Below are 13,213 nucleotides of genomic sequence, written 5' to 3'. Positions count from 1 at the left end.
GCAACCTGTGGTTGCGGACGTTTGCTCTAATCAATGTAATCATTGTTTAGTGTACACTTGTAAGTAATGATCACAGTTAAATATGTTAACCCAAAGCCTAACCCTAAATCTAACCCCCCCCTTCGTCTTCGTGTGAATGAGACCTTAGGTTACCTCTCTCACAGCAGAGTCAGACAGACACTGACGGGAGCAGTTGGATTGAAGCCTGGTGTGCTCAGTTTTCTGCTAATAGCATCACTTTAACTGCTAATAGTTTAGGCATGCTGCCTATTATACTGATTTGTATGTCAAATCACTGCACGTTTATAATGTAACATAAACAAAGAGAAAGACCGGGAGAGATAGTTCAGCAGTTTCAGTGGAGCTATTCATATGTCTGTGATGAGAGAGAGAGTTAGTATGTGTGTTCGTACAGTTACTGATAGAGCGACACAATCTCTCACACACACACACCGTGACGCACAACTATCAAACATCTAGGTTATGCTAACTAGCAATAGCGTTAGTCTCAGTTGTGATGTCTGGCTGTTCTCAGTCAGTACTGCTTATGTGGATTTATCTATAATCTAAGCACACAATCTCCCTCTGCTCAGAATGACCCTACTGTAGGGCAAAAGATGGAGACAGCCGCCATTATCCCTTCCTAACTGTGACATAGTGACCTCTCTCTCTCTGTCTGTCTGTCTGTCTCAGGCAGTTGTTTATGTTCCTGTTATGATCCGAGCACATGCGGCCAGCTGGAGGAGGGGTTTTAAGGGGGAGGGGCAGTGACCAACAGAAAGCATAAAAGTCTTTCTTAAATCAGGAAGAACATTAACTCCGTTTGCTCAAGATGTCACTTGTCTTTCTTGTTGAAGCAACTCTTCTTAAGAATGACAGTTCACCCAAAAAGGAAAATTCTGTCATCATTTGCTCACCCTCTTGTCATTTCAAACCTTTATGACTTTCTTGCCTCTGCAGAACATGGAAGAAGGTATTTTGAAGAAACTTGGTAACCGAATAGCACTGGGCTGGCCCTCATTCACTTCTTTTGAATGGACACAAAACCAGTGCAAGTGAATGGGGGCCGGTTAACAACATTCTTCAAAGTATCTTCTTTTTTGTTCTGTGGAAGAAAGAAAGCCATGCAGGTTTGAAATGACAAGAGGGTGAGTGAGTTTCATTTAGATTATCACTTTTTACTTATCAATCTTATGTTGTTAAAAACCTGTATTTATCATTCTTCTTTGGAAGATGCTTCGGTGGATTTGTGTCATTACAGTGCAAGTCAGTGGGGGCCAGTGTTGTTCGGCATCATTCTTCAAAATATCTTATTTTGTGTTAAAGGTCCAGTCAGTAATATCTAGCGGCAAGGTTGCGAATTTCAACCAACTGCTCACTATAATTTCAAAATCTAAGCGTATGTAATCAAATGTAATCATCCATGCTTGGCGATTCATATTCGTGAGGTGCAGAACTTATATTGAATAAGATCGTTGTGTGGGCGGAGCTGTCAGCTGCGACGGCGCAGAAATAGAAACCGTTTCAAATAAAAATGGCCCTTGCTCGTCGCGCAGCCCTGTCGTTGCTGGTTAGGACAAAACCTCTGATTAACATGGAAAAGATTCCTTTTATCCCATTTCCCAGCATCGCATGGCATTTGGTTAGGATGGTTTTTATTTCTGCGACGTCTCGGCTGACAGCTCCGCCCACACAATCTCATTCGATGTAAGCCCTGGCCTGGACCTCGTGAATATTAATCGCCAAACATGGATGATGACAGGCTATACACATTTGATTACATCCATTTAGATTCTGAAATTCTAGCATAGCGTCTGGTGAGGCATCACTGAAGACATGAGAACAGGACGCATCTCTCTGCATGTGCACTCTTCAGCTGGACATACAAAAACTGTTCTGATTTGCTGTGTTTTGCGATTGATTGTCGTGTCCCGCCCCTTTTTCGTGTTGGTATGAACAAACAAATTGCTAATCGCAGGAATCACATCGCATTTGGTTAGGATGCGGTGTAAGGCCGAGACTACATGCAAGGGGACCCATGGTGTACGTAGATAGAAATTGCTCTTTTTTTAAGGTAATGAAAACATAACACTTTATTTAAAGTCTCCTCTGAAGACATAGCTATGAATATTATATTGCATTTCTATCAATAGATCATCCCAAAAATTGCACACTGGACCTTTAAAAAAGTCATGAAAAGTAATTTTTGGGTAAACTAAGACAGATAATATCCAGTTGTGGTAGAAAGGATACAGTCTTTCATTTTAGTATTTTACAGTAAAATCTGTACTTTTGACATGCCTAATATTACACGAAAATTATTTTGCTGGGCCTTGCAGAATATAGACTGACAAGTTTCCAACTTTTTCCTTTATGATCAGATCATTTGATCAGCTCATTAAAGATGATTGCCTCTAATGAAATGTGTTGTTTGGACTCCTCTGTCAGTTGGATGAGGTCTAGCTGTGATTTGCTTTACTTTTGTCCTCTTTTAATATCCACTTTATCTTTGTGATGGGTGAAGACTGTGCCAACAGTGTTCAACATTGGCATTGGTGATAACCTGTTTAGCACATTAAGTCTCAATCCGTAGTTTGCTCCAAACAGCGTAATGAAGTCATGTTGTTTCCACAGGGTGTGACATACGCAGGAAATCCTGTTTTTTACTGGCTGTCCATGAGAATTGGGGTGAGATCCTTTACCTGTCTCAAGACTACCTAGAGACAGCTTAATGAGAGCTACTGTACCTGGCTTAAAGCCACATGAGAAGAATCCTGCCTAGTAACACTTCATTAGTTCCGTGACCTCTCATAGAGTCAGTCAGTGTACAATCGTAATACTAGCTCTCCAAGAACACACAAGATTTTATATTGGATTTAGAGCAAACACTGTGTGATTGGTCGTCCTGTAATCACAAGCCATTGGATGTTGTGTATCATGGGCAAATTGAAGATCAGTGTGGGTGGCCTGGGGCCAATGCAAGAGAGATTTGGCTGTGCTGTTCTGCCATTACATCTTGCATTCTTTAGTCTAATAACTTAATCACCATGGAATCAAACAGGAAATTTGTGTTTTACACGGTGTTGCAGAGATTATTATAAATGATTTATCTGTGCAATATTATTTTTTTATTCATTCTCACTTGCAATCTTTAGTCAAAAACATTAATCGGAATGTTAGTCGGAAAATAAGTTAATCGCAACTTCCATTTCACGCTGACTACGTTTTACATCTTGCCTTGTTCGAACAGATGTTTTTTATATTAAATTAGTCTTTAAGTTCAAGAAACAACTGAAAACGCACCTGATGCAGTTTATTTTATATCACCCTGGGGCCAGCATGTGAAGGCTCTTAAAAAGACTGGTTTACCAAATCTGTAACTAAGTTTGTAGCTGTTTTATGATTTAGAAGATCATTGTATTTTTTGCTGTTGTCTGTAACTAGCGGAGAACTTCTGGTAAATGTAAGAGGTGTTTTTTCCCCTCATAATTACGGCATAATCCATTTTACTACATTATTGAAAGAACCTGGAGTGAAAATGAAACCATCTGGTTTCAGTGTAGTTCTGAAAAAGAACCGGTTCATAATCAGCAAACCCATGTCGGGAAAATTCTGTATTAGTTTTGTATTTTTTTTTACATCAACCTTATAAAAGGATAATCAACGACTCCAAATGAACCCGATGTCTTTTAACAGTTCAAATTATTCTACAGTAATCACAAAGAAAGCATGTTTACATTTCCCTGGGCTTCAATTTGACCTTCTCTATCGTTCTATACCTGTATTTGGACCCCAAGCTGGTTAATACAAGTATCCAGTGGTCAAAACATTTTGATTGGTGGAAATATTTATAGATCATCTGCGTAATGGAACATAAATGAAAGATACCTTTTTTGCATGACCACATGCATTCCTGAGGATATATTGGTCTTAGCTACACAGGGCTTGTGGGTTAGACGATGGAAAGATTTTTTGAATGCCACTGATTTATTAATAAAGGCTGCTTTATGAATGTTTCTCAAGTTACCCTTGTGTCACACTGACAACCATTTTCTCTTTTGTTTTGCAGCAAAACTGTACAATCAAAACTGGACTGCATTTTGGTGAGTATTGTGTATGAATTAAAAAAATGTACACAGTATTGTGTATGTATGAAAAATTTGAAGTTGAAATGCAACCAGATTGTATTATTTGTTAGACGATTTGATTTGAGGCCTCTACTTTGGCCAACAAGTGATGGACAGAGAGGTGTGTTTTTCAAATCTGTCAACTGGGAATGGCACACTGCTTCTGCTATCACAGAAATGTCCTCTCTTGTGGGCAGACATTGCATAGACTCTTCTGTGCAGGAGGCCAAAATTAACCCTTGCTAAATGCAGTCAAAATGTATTTCAGCCAGTTGGTGTTCATTTCTTTATATCGTCTGCAACAACGTATGGTTTATATTACAGTGTAATTTGTTGTCCAGACCATTTTTTAAATCTGATGTAAGCAATATCGGCAAATCAAATCAGAGATCCAAACACTCAAAGGATCATTGTGTTTAAGGGAAGCTAGACAGTCGATATTGTTTAAGCCTTCAAATCATATGCACACTTAAAGCGAGGCATCGTGTTCCTAGCTCTATATTACTTAGTGTTTTCACGTCATTTGCACAAACAAAAACATTTTGTGACCGTGTCTTCGCGCATCCTGTCAAACCATGCGTGTTCATAAGTTCTTTGTGCGAATAACCAGTTTGAGCAAAACATTTTTAGCTTTTACGGAAGACAAGGCCAATGTTGCACATTCTCTGCAATCGCTTCACCCATTTAGCGTAATTTGTGCCGCCTGCCATCTATTTGTGTCTTTGCATTGACTTTGTATTAGGGCTGTCAATAGATTAAATACTTATTATTGCGCATCAGTTTCATGTGATCGAACACGTATAGTGAAATTAAACATATACTATTTATTTTACATACTCTAGATATTTTGTTAAAATTAACTAACTAATCACAAACAGCATTTATGTTTCTAAATATACTTTTAGATTCTAATAATTTCACATTTTATCTCCAAATTAATGTAGAAACAACACCATTATTTAACAGTTAACAGTCTTTCTGTGTCACATTTAGCAGTTAAGACTGTAAAGAGTTTAAAAACTTAATTAAATTTCTGTATATTTCATACCTGTTATTAATAGTGAATAAATCTAAAGCTTTTGAGACCATTATTTTGTTTGATTTAATTTGTCATTAAGATGTGACCAATAAAAGAGCCCAGTTTCAGCAAATGCCTCTCAAAAAATATCTGTGCACGGCCCTGCTGGACCTGTCAATACAATGTTGCCTAAATAGTTCAAATGCCTTTATATGAGTAAGAGGGTGATCATATAATGTAATGCTAGACAATGTTGACAGAAAAAAACAGATGTTGTGTCAATGGCAATAAATATTTTTAATGCATTAATCTAAAAGAATTAGTTGCATGCGTTGACGTTGACAGCTTTGTATGTAATCTACTGATGCAAATAATTCAATTCACCGTGCACACACCTTTAGGGCCTAAAAGAAGAAACAAATGTACCAAAACAAAATATTATATTTTGTACCAACTTTCTTCAAAATACCATCTTTTGTTTTCTGCAGAAGAAAGTCAGTCATAAAGGTTTGAAATGGGTTAAATGATGACAGAATTAACATTTTTGGGTGAACTTTTAAAGATTTGGATTAACCCAAAAAGGCGGTACCCCATGTTTTTCGATATGCATCGTTAATCTAGAATTGCGTAATTTTTCAGGTCATTATTTTCATCATGTTTATGTTGTTTTAAACCCACTTTCTTTACACACAAGTTTTTTTAAAAAGACAATCAGACATTTCTAAAACATTCGTAAACGTTCGATAACTGCCTATTTAAAGTGAATAATATAACATTATACAATATAACATATAAAAATGTGCCTGATTTAAGGTGCCAATGTTTGTAGTTTGTGTTGTTCTCAAATGTAAAATATTAAAATTGTAAACACTTTGCTGTGCTGAAGAAGTTAATAGTTGGGGTTCACGTGTGATGATTCAGAGGAGGTTCACATGAGGTGAAGTTCCACCGCTGCAGTTATTTAATGTGTGTGTGTGTGTGTGTGTGTGTGTGTGTGTGTGTGTGTGTGTGTGTGTGTGTGTGTGTGTGTGTGTGTGTGTGTGTGTGTGTGTGTGTGTGTGTGTGAAGTGATGTGTAGGGAAGGGAAAGTGACAGCGGTCTGTTAATGGACCCTCACACAAAATACGAGATTTTAGCCGGTGTGCTGTGTCCTCCTCACCTCCTCTCTCTCTGCATGCCTCCTTTGACCTCTGCATGATGTTGCCAACTCTCACAGAGTCTTGCATCAGACTCATCTCATGAAACTATAATACCATGACATATCCCACAAAGCACAGCAGTTTAACCCCTATCGTCACACATTTACATAATGCTGACAATACCATTCTAGAATTTCTATTTTATAAATATTCTGAAATAAATAAGATATTTTGTGTTGTTCAGCCATACATTTCCAACCTTTCCTTTTGACAGATCAGGATTAAGATTTAAAGACCACGTTACCTGGATGTCCTAAATTATTTCAGTGCGTAACAAAGCTTTCCTTCAATGTTAAATTCTGCAATTTTTTAATCAAAAAAGTCCATGAGAAATAAAGATATTGTCTCCCAAAATTAGGAGTCGACTCGAAAGTCGAAACACGAACACTCTGACCTGCTCACAAACACTTCTGAAAATCATGTAGTTGTTTTTACTTCCACCTCCAAAGGATGATGATGATGATGATGATGATGATGTTAAGAACTTTTTCTCCAATCTTGGCAAATTCAGTGTGGGATTTGCTGAACGCTTGTCCAAGAAAGATAGGTTAGCATGACTTCTTTTGGACCAATAAACATCACTAAATCACATGTACGTGTCATTATTCAGACGTGTAAGGAACAGTATATCTTCTATTGATATTTTCTGTCTGACAGTAGCTATTACTGTCCAACTGAAATAGTTCTGATAATCAGGTGTTAGCCGACTATTGTCTTGAAATATGTAGTTTAATGTAGAGTGTCTGTTGTTTTTATTACTTGGATTCATGATAAAGGATGTGTACAGCTTTCGTTGATGTCCTGTAATGTGTCATAAGTCAGTCACGCGAGGATTGCGGTTTATGCATTAACGTGGCTTTACGGTGCAGTTTTGACTCTTTAGCTGTGGGTCCTTTCGCTTGCAAACGTAAGTGTCATTGTCTCTATAACACAAATCGATGCCATTTTTGTAACCTTAGTATCTCTGTGTACTAATAATCTTTGTGTAAATGGATAACCAAGAGCTGAAATGTAGTTTTGTGTCTATGCGGATCACAGTGGGCTTGTGGAAGTGAGGGGTTTAGAGAAACTGAATCTTCGATCTGTTTGGAGGGAACCGTTTAGAGATCTCTGAGAAATGGGGTGATTATTAAATGCCTATTTTGAGAAAATGAAAGCGTTATTTTGCCCTTGGATGCATTTAAACCTGTGGTTGGGGACTCCTATGCAATATCAGGATACTTGAAAATAGAACATAATGGGCACTTTAATCTTAATGTTTAAACCAATTGGCAGCAGTGCCACTTAAAATGTTGGTAGACAGGAATCAGTGAAGAGTAAATGCAACACATCTAGAAAGTTGAATGGCTTCCAGTTGATTTACTGGTTTAATCTTTCAGAAGTTTGCAAAAGAAAAATTGGAGCATGAATGATATACATCATGTCCTGACTGAATTTTTTATTTGTGTAGGTTATTTGTGTGTTTTTAATAGATTCAATATGCCTGTCCATTAGGAACTGGGGGAAATGGTTTCATGTGTTCTGAATGATGCATAAATATTAAAGCACATTTAGTAGACACACTAGTGATGAGCAAGGGCTCTGCACACTACCAAGGGGACACTGTATGAATGAGCTGAGCTGAGTGATGATTGGCTACTGGTTCTTCCAAAAGAAGCTGTCATGTCTTAATATCCAATGTCTATGCATCTCTATTCATTCTGTAAGTAAAACTGGGGGTGCTGTTAATGCTTGAAATGTGTGAAGGTTTCATGTTTGTTTGTCCACCCTTGAACCTCATACCCAGTGCTCTTATTAAATCGACTTGTCCACTTGGTTCTGAAACGTCTGCATTCTAGAGCCATTTTTACTTACCTTTCCAAAGTTAACGCGAACGCTAACTGCTCTGAATGGCGGATAACTTTAGCTATTCGTTACCCATCTTCCCCTTAGCAACAAAGAGACATAATAAAGACGGAGAGACAACTATTCTTAGAATTTGAGAGAAGGGGAGGGTGAGAGTGCGATTGATACATCGCGGATGAGATGTTTGGAGTATATAAGATCAGCTTTTCCTCACAGATGAATCAACTGTGTTTTTTTATTTATTTTGATTTTGTTTACCATCTCTGCCTCAAGGAGTTAATATGGTGTATCGGTGTGTGTATATAGTTCTGGGACTAGCCATTGCTTCCAAAGTCAGTCGTTGAAAACCAAGGCTTGTTTATGCCTGTTTAGCCGCGTGCTTTGCTCTAAACGCTGGGGGATTAGGTATTCTTTGGATTATTTTTACCTTGGAGGACTTCCTGTTCAGGGATATGCTGTACAATCCCATTGAAGTCTGTTTAGGGCTAGGTGGAAGCACGGTGCAGGAAACATGTTATGTTTTCAAAATGCACTATACCCACTAGAGCCTTTCAACTCTGTCAAATCTACCTTACATTGCTTTAGAAAGAGGATTGTTTAAGTGTATGTGTGCAAGTGGGAAAGAGAGTTTAAGTGAAGACGGAGAGCAGCGCCAGAAGGGAGAAACTTGTGTCGGCTCCTTTCTACTCGGGCAGAATTTAAATCAGGTCTGCCCCACCCAAACATCTTACACATTCTCTATGAAGAGCTGCTCATTGCTCTCTTACAACACGAACACTCAACAGACCTGAAGATATGATCTGATTTCATGTTGACCTCTGTCTGTCTGTATGAATGTGTTTTGGAAAAGGGACAGAATTTGCATTTGTTTACTAGTCTATTGCTGGATAGTTGGGGGATCATTTTAACTGCATGGGTCGTGTGAAACTAGCCCTTATGCCTTTTAAACATTCTGTCCTCAAGCAATCCAGATTTAAGTGGCATTCTGTATTATATTGGTGTTATTGGCTTGTTTTCTTGCTTACTGATATAACTGTGTTAGCCTTTTAGCATGTCTATGAGCAGGGACATTGTTCAAACAATGAAATGATTATTGCAAGTGGAACTTAAGATCATATAGATATTTGAACTTCTTAAAGGGATATTTCACCCCCAAAAGATATTGAGTGGTCTTTGAAGTCTTGCGCTTAAACGGACAAATTCACACACGAAGTAGGTCAACGTGCCCCTCTTGTCGAGTATCTTAACAAACGTTGTAGGTTATTTCTTAAGCGAACAGACGAAGAACAACACGTGTACAGTATCAGTGTACTGGATCTGTTGCATTCCTCTTAAAGCGACAGCAGCATATTCCTGCTGTCAGTTTAAAGGAAAGGAAATCACTCACTGCTTGTGACTCAATAGCTTCTGTAACTTCAATTATGATTCATCTTGATTTAATTTGTACATATGCAATGTTATGTTATATTTGACTACTTTAATCCGTTTCTATACCTTAAAAGGTGTATATATAGTATATTATTTTATTTTCTGCTGTGCTCTGTTGTTTTATTAGTGCTGTTACTTGTAGCTAGATTATTTGTTCATATTTTTATTTGTCAGTAGTCCATTTTCCCAGAATGAATATTACATACCGAACCAAAACCGTGACACTAACCGAACCGTGAGTAATTTAAACGGTTACACCCCTAAACAAAACGAAACGTAAGGTGACAGTCTGTGATTTATGGTTATCTTGTTTGAAAAAACTGAAAAACAAGCATACTGTAGGTCTGTTTTACTCTGGTAAAAGTCTGTTCAACAAGCAGACTTCTGGTTTGAAACTCTGTTCCACAAACTCTTCTCTAACTCCGGTAACAAAACCCAGATCTGACAAGAATATCTGGCTTTATTGTTTATAATGGTGATAATAAAAAATAAACAGGCTTGATCCCTCCATGCCGACTGTTAATTGATCCTAAAAAAAAAGATGGAGCCATTGTAGTTCTTGTCCTGTTTATTACGTGACCGTCATTTTAGGAAGAATTACTAATCCTGCTGATCACCAACGTATATATATGTTTTTTTCTTTGTCGTTTCATGGTCAGTGTCTGTCTTGTTTTGCTTTGCATTACATTTGCTTCAATAACTAAAATCAACTTTAGGTTACCTAACTAAGGTATTAAAAGCGTTTTAAAACAAACAAAAAAACAACAGGCAACGACCCTATTTGAAGTTCTTCAGGCTCAAAAATACAGGCTCAATGTATGGAAAAAGGTGCCAGTCTTATGCTAAGGCTAAACTTATTAACATAAGTTAAAATATTTCTAACGAACGAACAACAGTTCCAAACAAGTTATGGTAACAAATTAATTTATAATTTGATATTACGTTGGTATTTTTATACCGACTCATAAGTAATGTTATCAAATTCTGTGGCTCCGTTTTTAAAATAGTGATGTGAATCGAAAATATAACACGCGATCCATCAGGCCGCCGTGTGTGAACTTAAAATATTTAAACTAGCTTGCGATCTGACTGAACAAAGATTTAGGAACACATACATATTTTTATAATTTTCTTTATATTATAAAGTCATTACAGGTGAAGTGAAAAGCATTAAATAAGACAAGACAACTCTAACCCTGTTGTGATGCTGCTTTTTATTCTTATGAAAAAAAAGAAGATTCAGTATTTTTAATTTTCGAATAATTATTTAGGATAGAATATTCGAACATTGGTGCACATCCCTAGCTTCATGATCAGATCAACCAATTTGAATGCAAGACGGGCAGAGCAAACAATGGCACTCAGCACTAAGATGATCACTTAAGATATGCTTCCCGATCCGCTGATACTGTAAGTGCCATCATTCAGGCTGTTCGTAATATGTTTTGTCATTTGGTTATGTTTATTTTATTAATATACCTAATAAATTCAACAGTTTGTCATCCTACAGATGGAAAGCGTGAATGGTCTCCCTCCCACTCTCTCTCTATGTTTATATGTCGGTCAGCCTATACATGCATGCTTGCAGTCTATATTTGTCCGTGCAGTGGAGGGTTGCGATTTTGATGAATTTTCGAATAATTCCCAGTGAATGTCATATATATTTTTTTCTTTAAAAGCCAATCCCTGTCATTTAATCACCCTCTGGTCATTTTTAACCTGTATGTCTTTCATCTTCTGAAGAATACAAAAAGAAGATATTTTAAACAATGTTGCTAACCGAACAACAGCGGTACCCATTCACTTCTATTGTATGGACACGTAACCAATGCAAGTCATTGTGTACCGCCGTTGTTCAGTAATGGCTAAAATACACTCCTTTGCTCAGTTTTTGCCCAGATTTTCAGTCTGGTCTTGTTGCAGAAAGTCTGTGCCAGTCAACAGATTTGATCAGTTAGTGTGTTTCAATCTGCAAGTGTATGATGTCTAGTTTAATTAAATCTGTTCAGATTTTAAAAGTCTTGTGGTGTATTCCCTCGTTTAGCAACATTCTTCAAATTATCTTCTTTGGTGTTTTGCAGAAGACAGAAAAATTCAGATACAGTGTCAAGTTTGTATTATTCTGTGAACTAAACGCTTTATTAAACAGCATTTTACACTCATCTTCTCTGTTCCTGTCTGTTACAGGAAGATGTGGAGAAGCTTACAGACATTGAAAAACTCTACCTCTATCTCAAGCTGCCTTCTGGACCCAGCAATGGCAATGAGAAGAAGTGAGTAACTTCTACTGTGTGTATTTTAAAGTTTTCTGTTATCCTTGTCACAAATTCACTTCACTGTTGTTGAATTCTCATCTCTCAGTGAACAGAGCTCTGCATCAAGTCGTACCCAACAGATACATGCATTTAGCTGGATTCGAAACAACCTTGAGGAGCATCCTGAAACCTCGCTGCCCAAACAGGAAGTCTATGATGAGTACAAGTGAGTTGGAAATCCTTTGGCAACTTCCTCTCTAGTGAAACATAAAGCCAGACTAGCTAACATACTATATCCAATAATCAAGAGAGTGAACATGCTGTTGAACTGAATCACTATCCTGAATGAAATGCTGTGCAAGCCTGGCTTGTTGTTGAAAACTTAGTTATACCACCATTTACTTTATACAGACTCTTTATACAGCTGTGGAAAATATTAAAGGAGCATTCCAAATTTTCATCTATTCAGCATTTCTAGATGTATTTTGCCATTCCCGTCCAGTGGCTGTTGAATTACAACAAAATCAAACCTCAGGATTGATGTAAAGTCATCCAAAAGCAATGTGAAAGACTGACAGCATGACAAGACACATGAAAGCTGTGATAAAAATTTAAGGTTATCACATAAAAACAATTAATGCATTTTTCTTAAATACATGTACAAAATTACTGTTGTATTGTTTTAAAGTAAATATGAACTAGTTTTATTTGTAAGTAATTGTAATGTTTTTCAGACATCAAATACTGCAATGACGCCTTTTTAAATGTGCCTACAGGGTTATCACAGAAATAGTTTTTTAACGAAATTGTGTCTTAATATTACTTGATGTTGTTCTGGTAGTTGTACTGAATTTATTTTATATGTGTGTGTGCTTCTCAGGAGTTACTGTGATAGTCTGGGGTATCATGCTCTCAGTGCCGCAGACTTTGGAAAGATCATGAAGAACGTCTTTCCCAACATGAAGGCGCGTCGACTTGGCATGCGAGGCAAATCCAAATATCCTTTGGTGGAACTGCTCGTAACAATCCCACTCGCCTTTCGCAGCCCCCCAAAATGGACACGCATGTACACCCTCCTGTCCCTGAACTCTGTGTCCTGAAACATCTGCTGCTGTACTTCATGTCGCTGCTAAATTTAGATCAGGAATCAAATAAAACTTCAGAGTCCTTTGAGCACAAATTTCTGCTGTATAGAAAATCCATTTAACACGGGCTGCCAAATGCTTGATCTTCAAAAGACATTCCTAATAGTTCACATTCATTTCTGTTCCATATATCATTCAAACATAGGTTTGTTGTATCTTAAGTAAACATGGTCATATGGCGGCTAATACAATAAAA

General features: G+C 37.4%; 1 protein-coding gene across 1 annotated transcript in view; it reads left to right on the top strand.

Annotated features, from left to right (window-relative positions):
* rfx7a (regulatory factor X7a) overlaps nucleotides 1-13,213 on the top strand; it is a gene marked incomplete at its 5' end in the record, with an annotated part of 28,778 nt that overhangs the window by 6,628 nt on the left and 8,937 nt on the right. The window contains 4 exons of the mRNA XM_079458649.1: nucleotides 4,070-4,103; nucleotides 11,805-11,890; nucleotides 11,979-12,098; nucleotides 12,753-12,873. Coding sequence (XP_079314775.1) covers nucleotides 4,070-4,103; nucleotides 11,805-11,890; nucleotides 11,979-12,098; nucleotides 12,753-12,873 — 361 coding nt within the window. The remainder of the gene's footprint in view (nucleotides 1-4,069; nucleotides 4,104-11,804; nucleotides 11,891-11,978; nucleotides 12,099-12,752; nucleotides 12,874-13,213) is intronic.

Source organism: Barbatula barbatula (genome assembly GCF_947034865.1).
Source record: "Barbatula barbatula genome assembly, chromosome: 1".
NCBI lineage: Eukaryota > Metazoa > Chordata > Actinopteri > Cypriniformes > Nemacheilidae > Barbatula > Barbatula barbatula.
The sequence above is the reverse complement of the archived record's forward strand: the minus strand, read 5'-3'. Positions and strand labels throughout refer to the sequence as shown.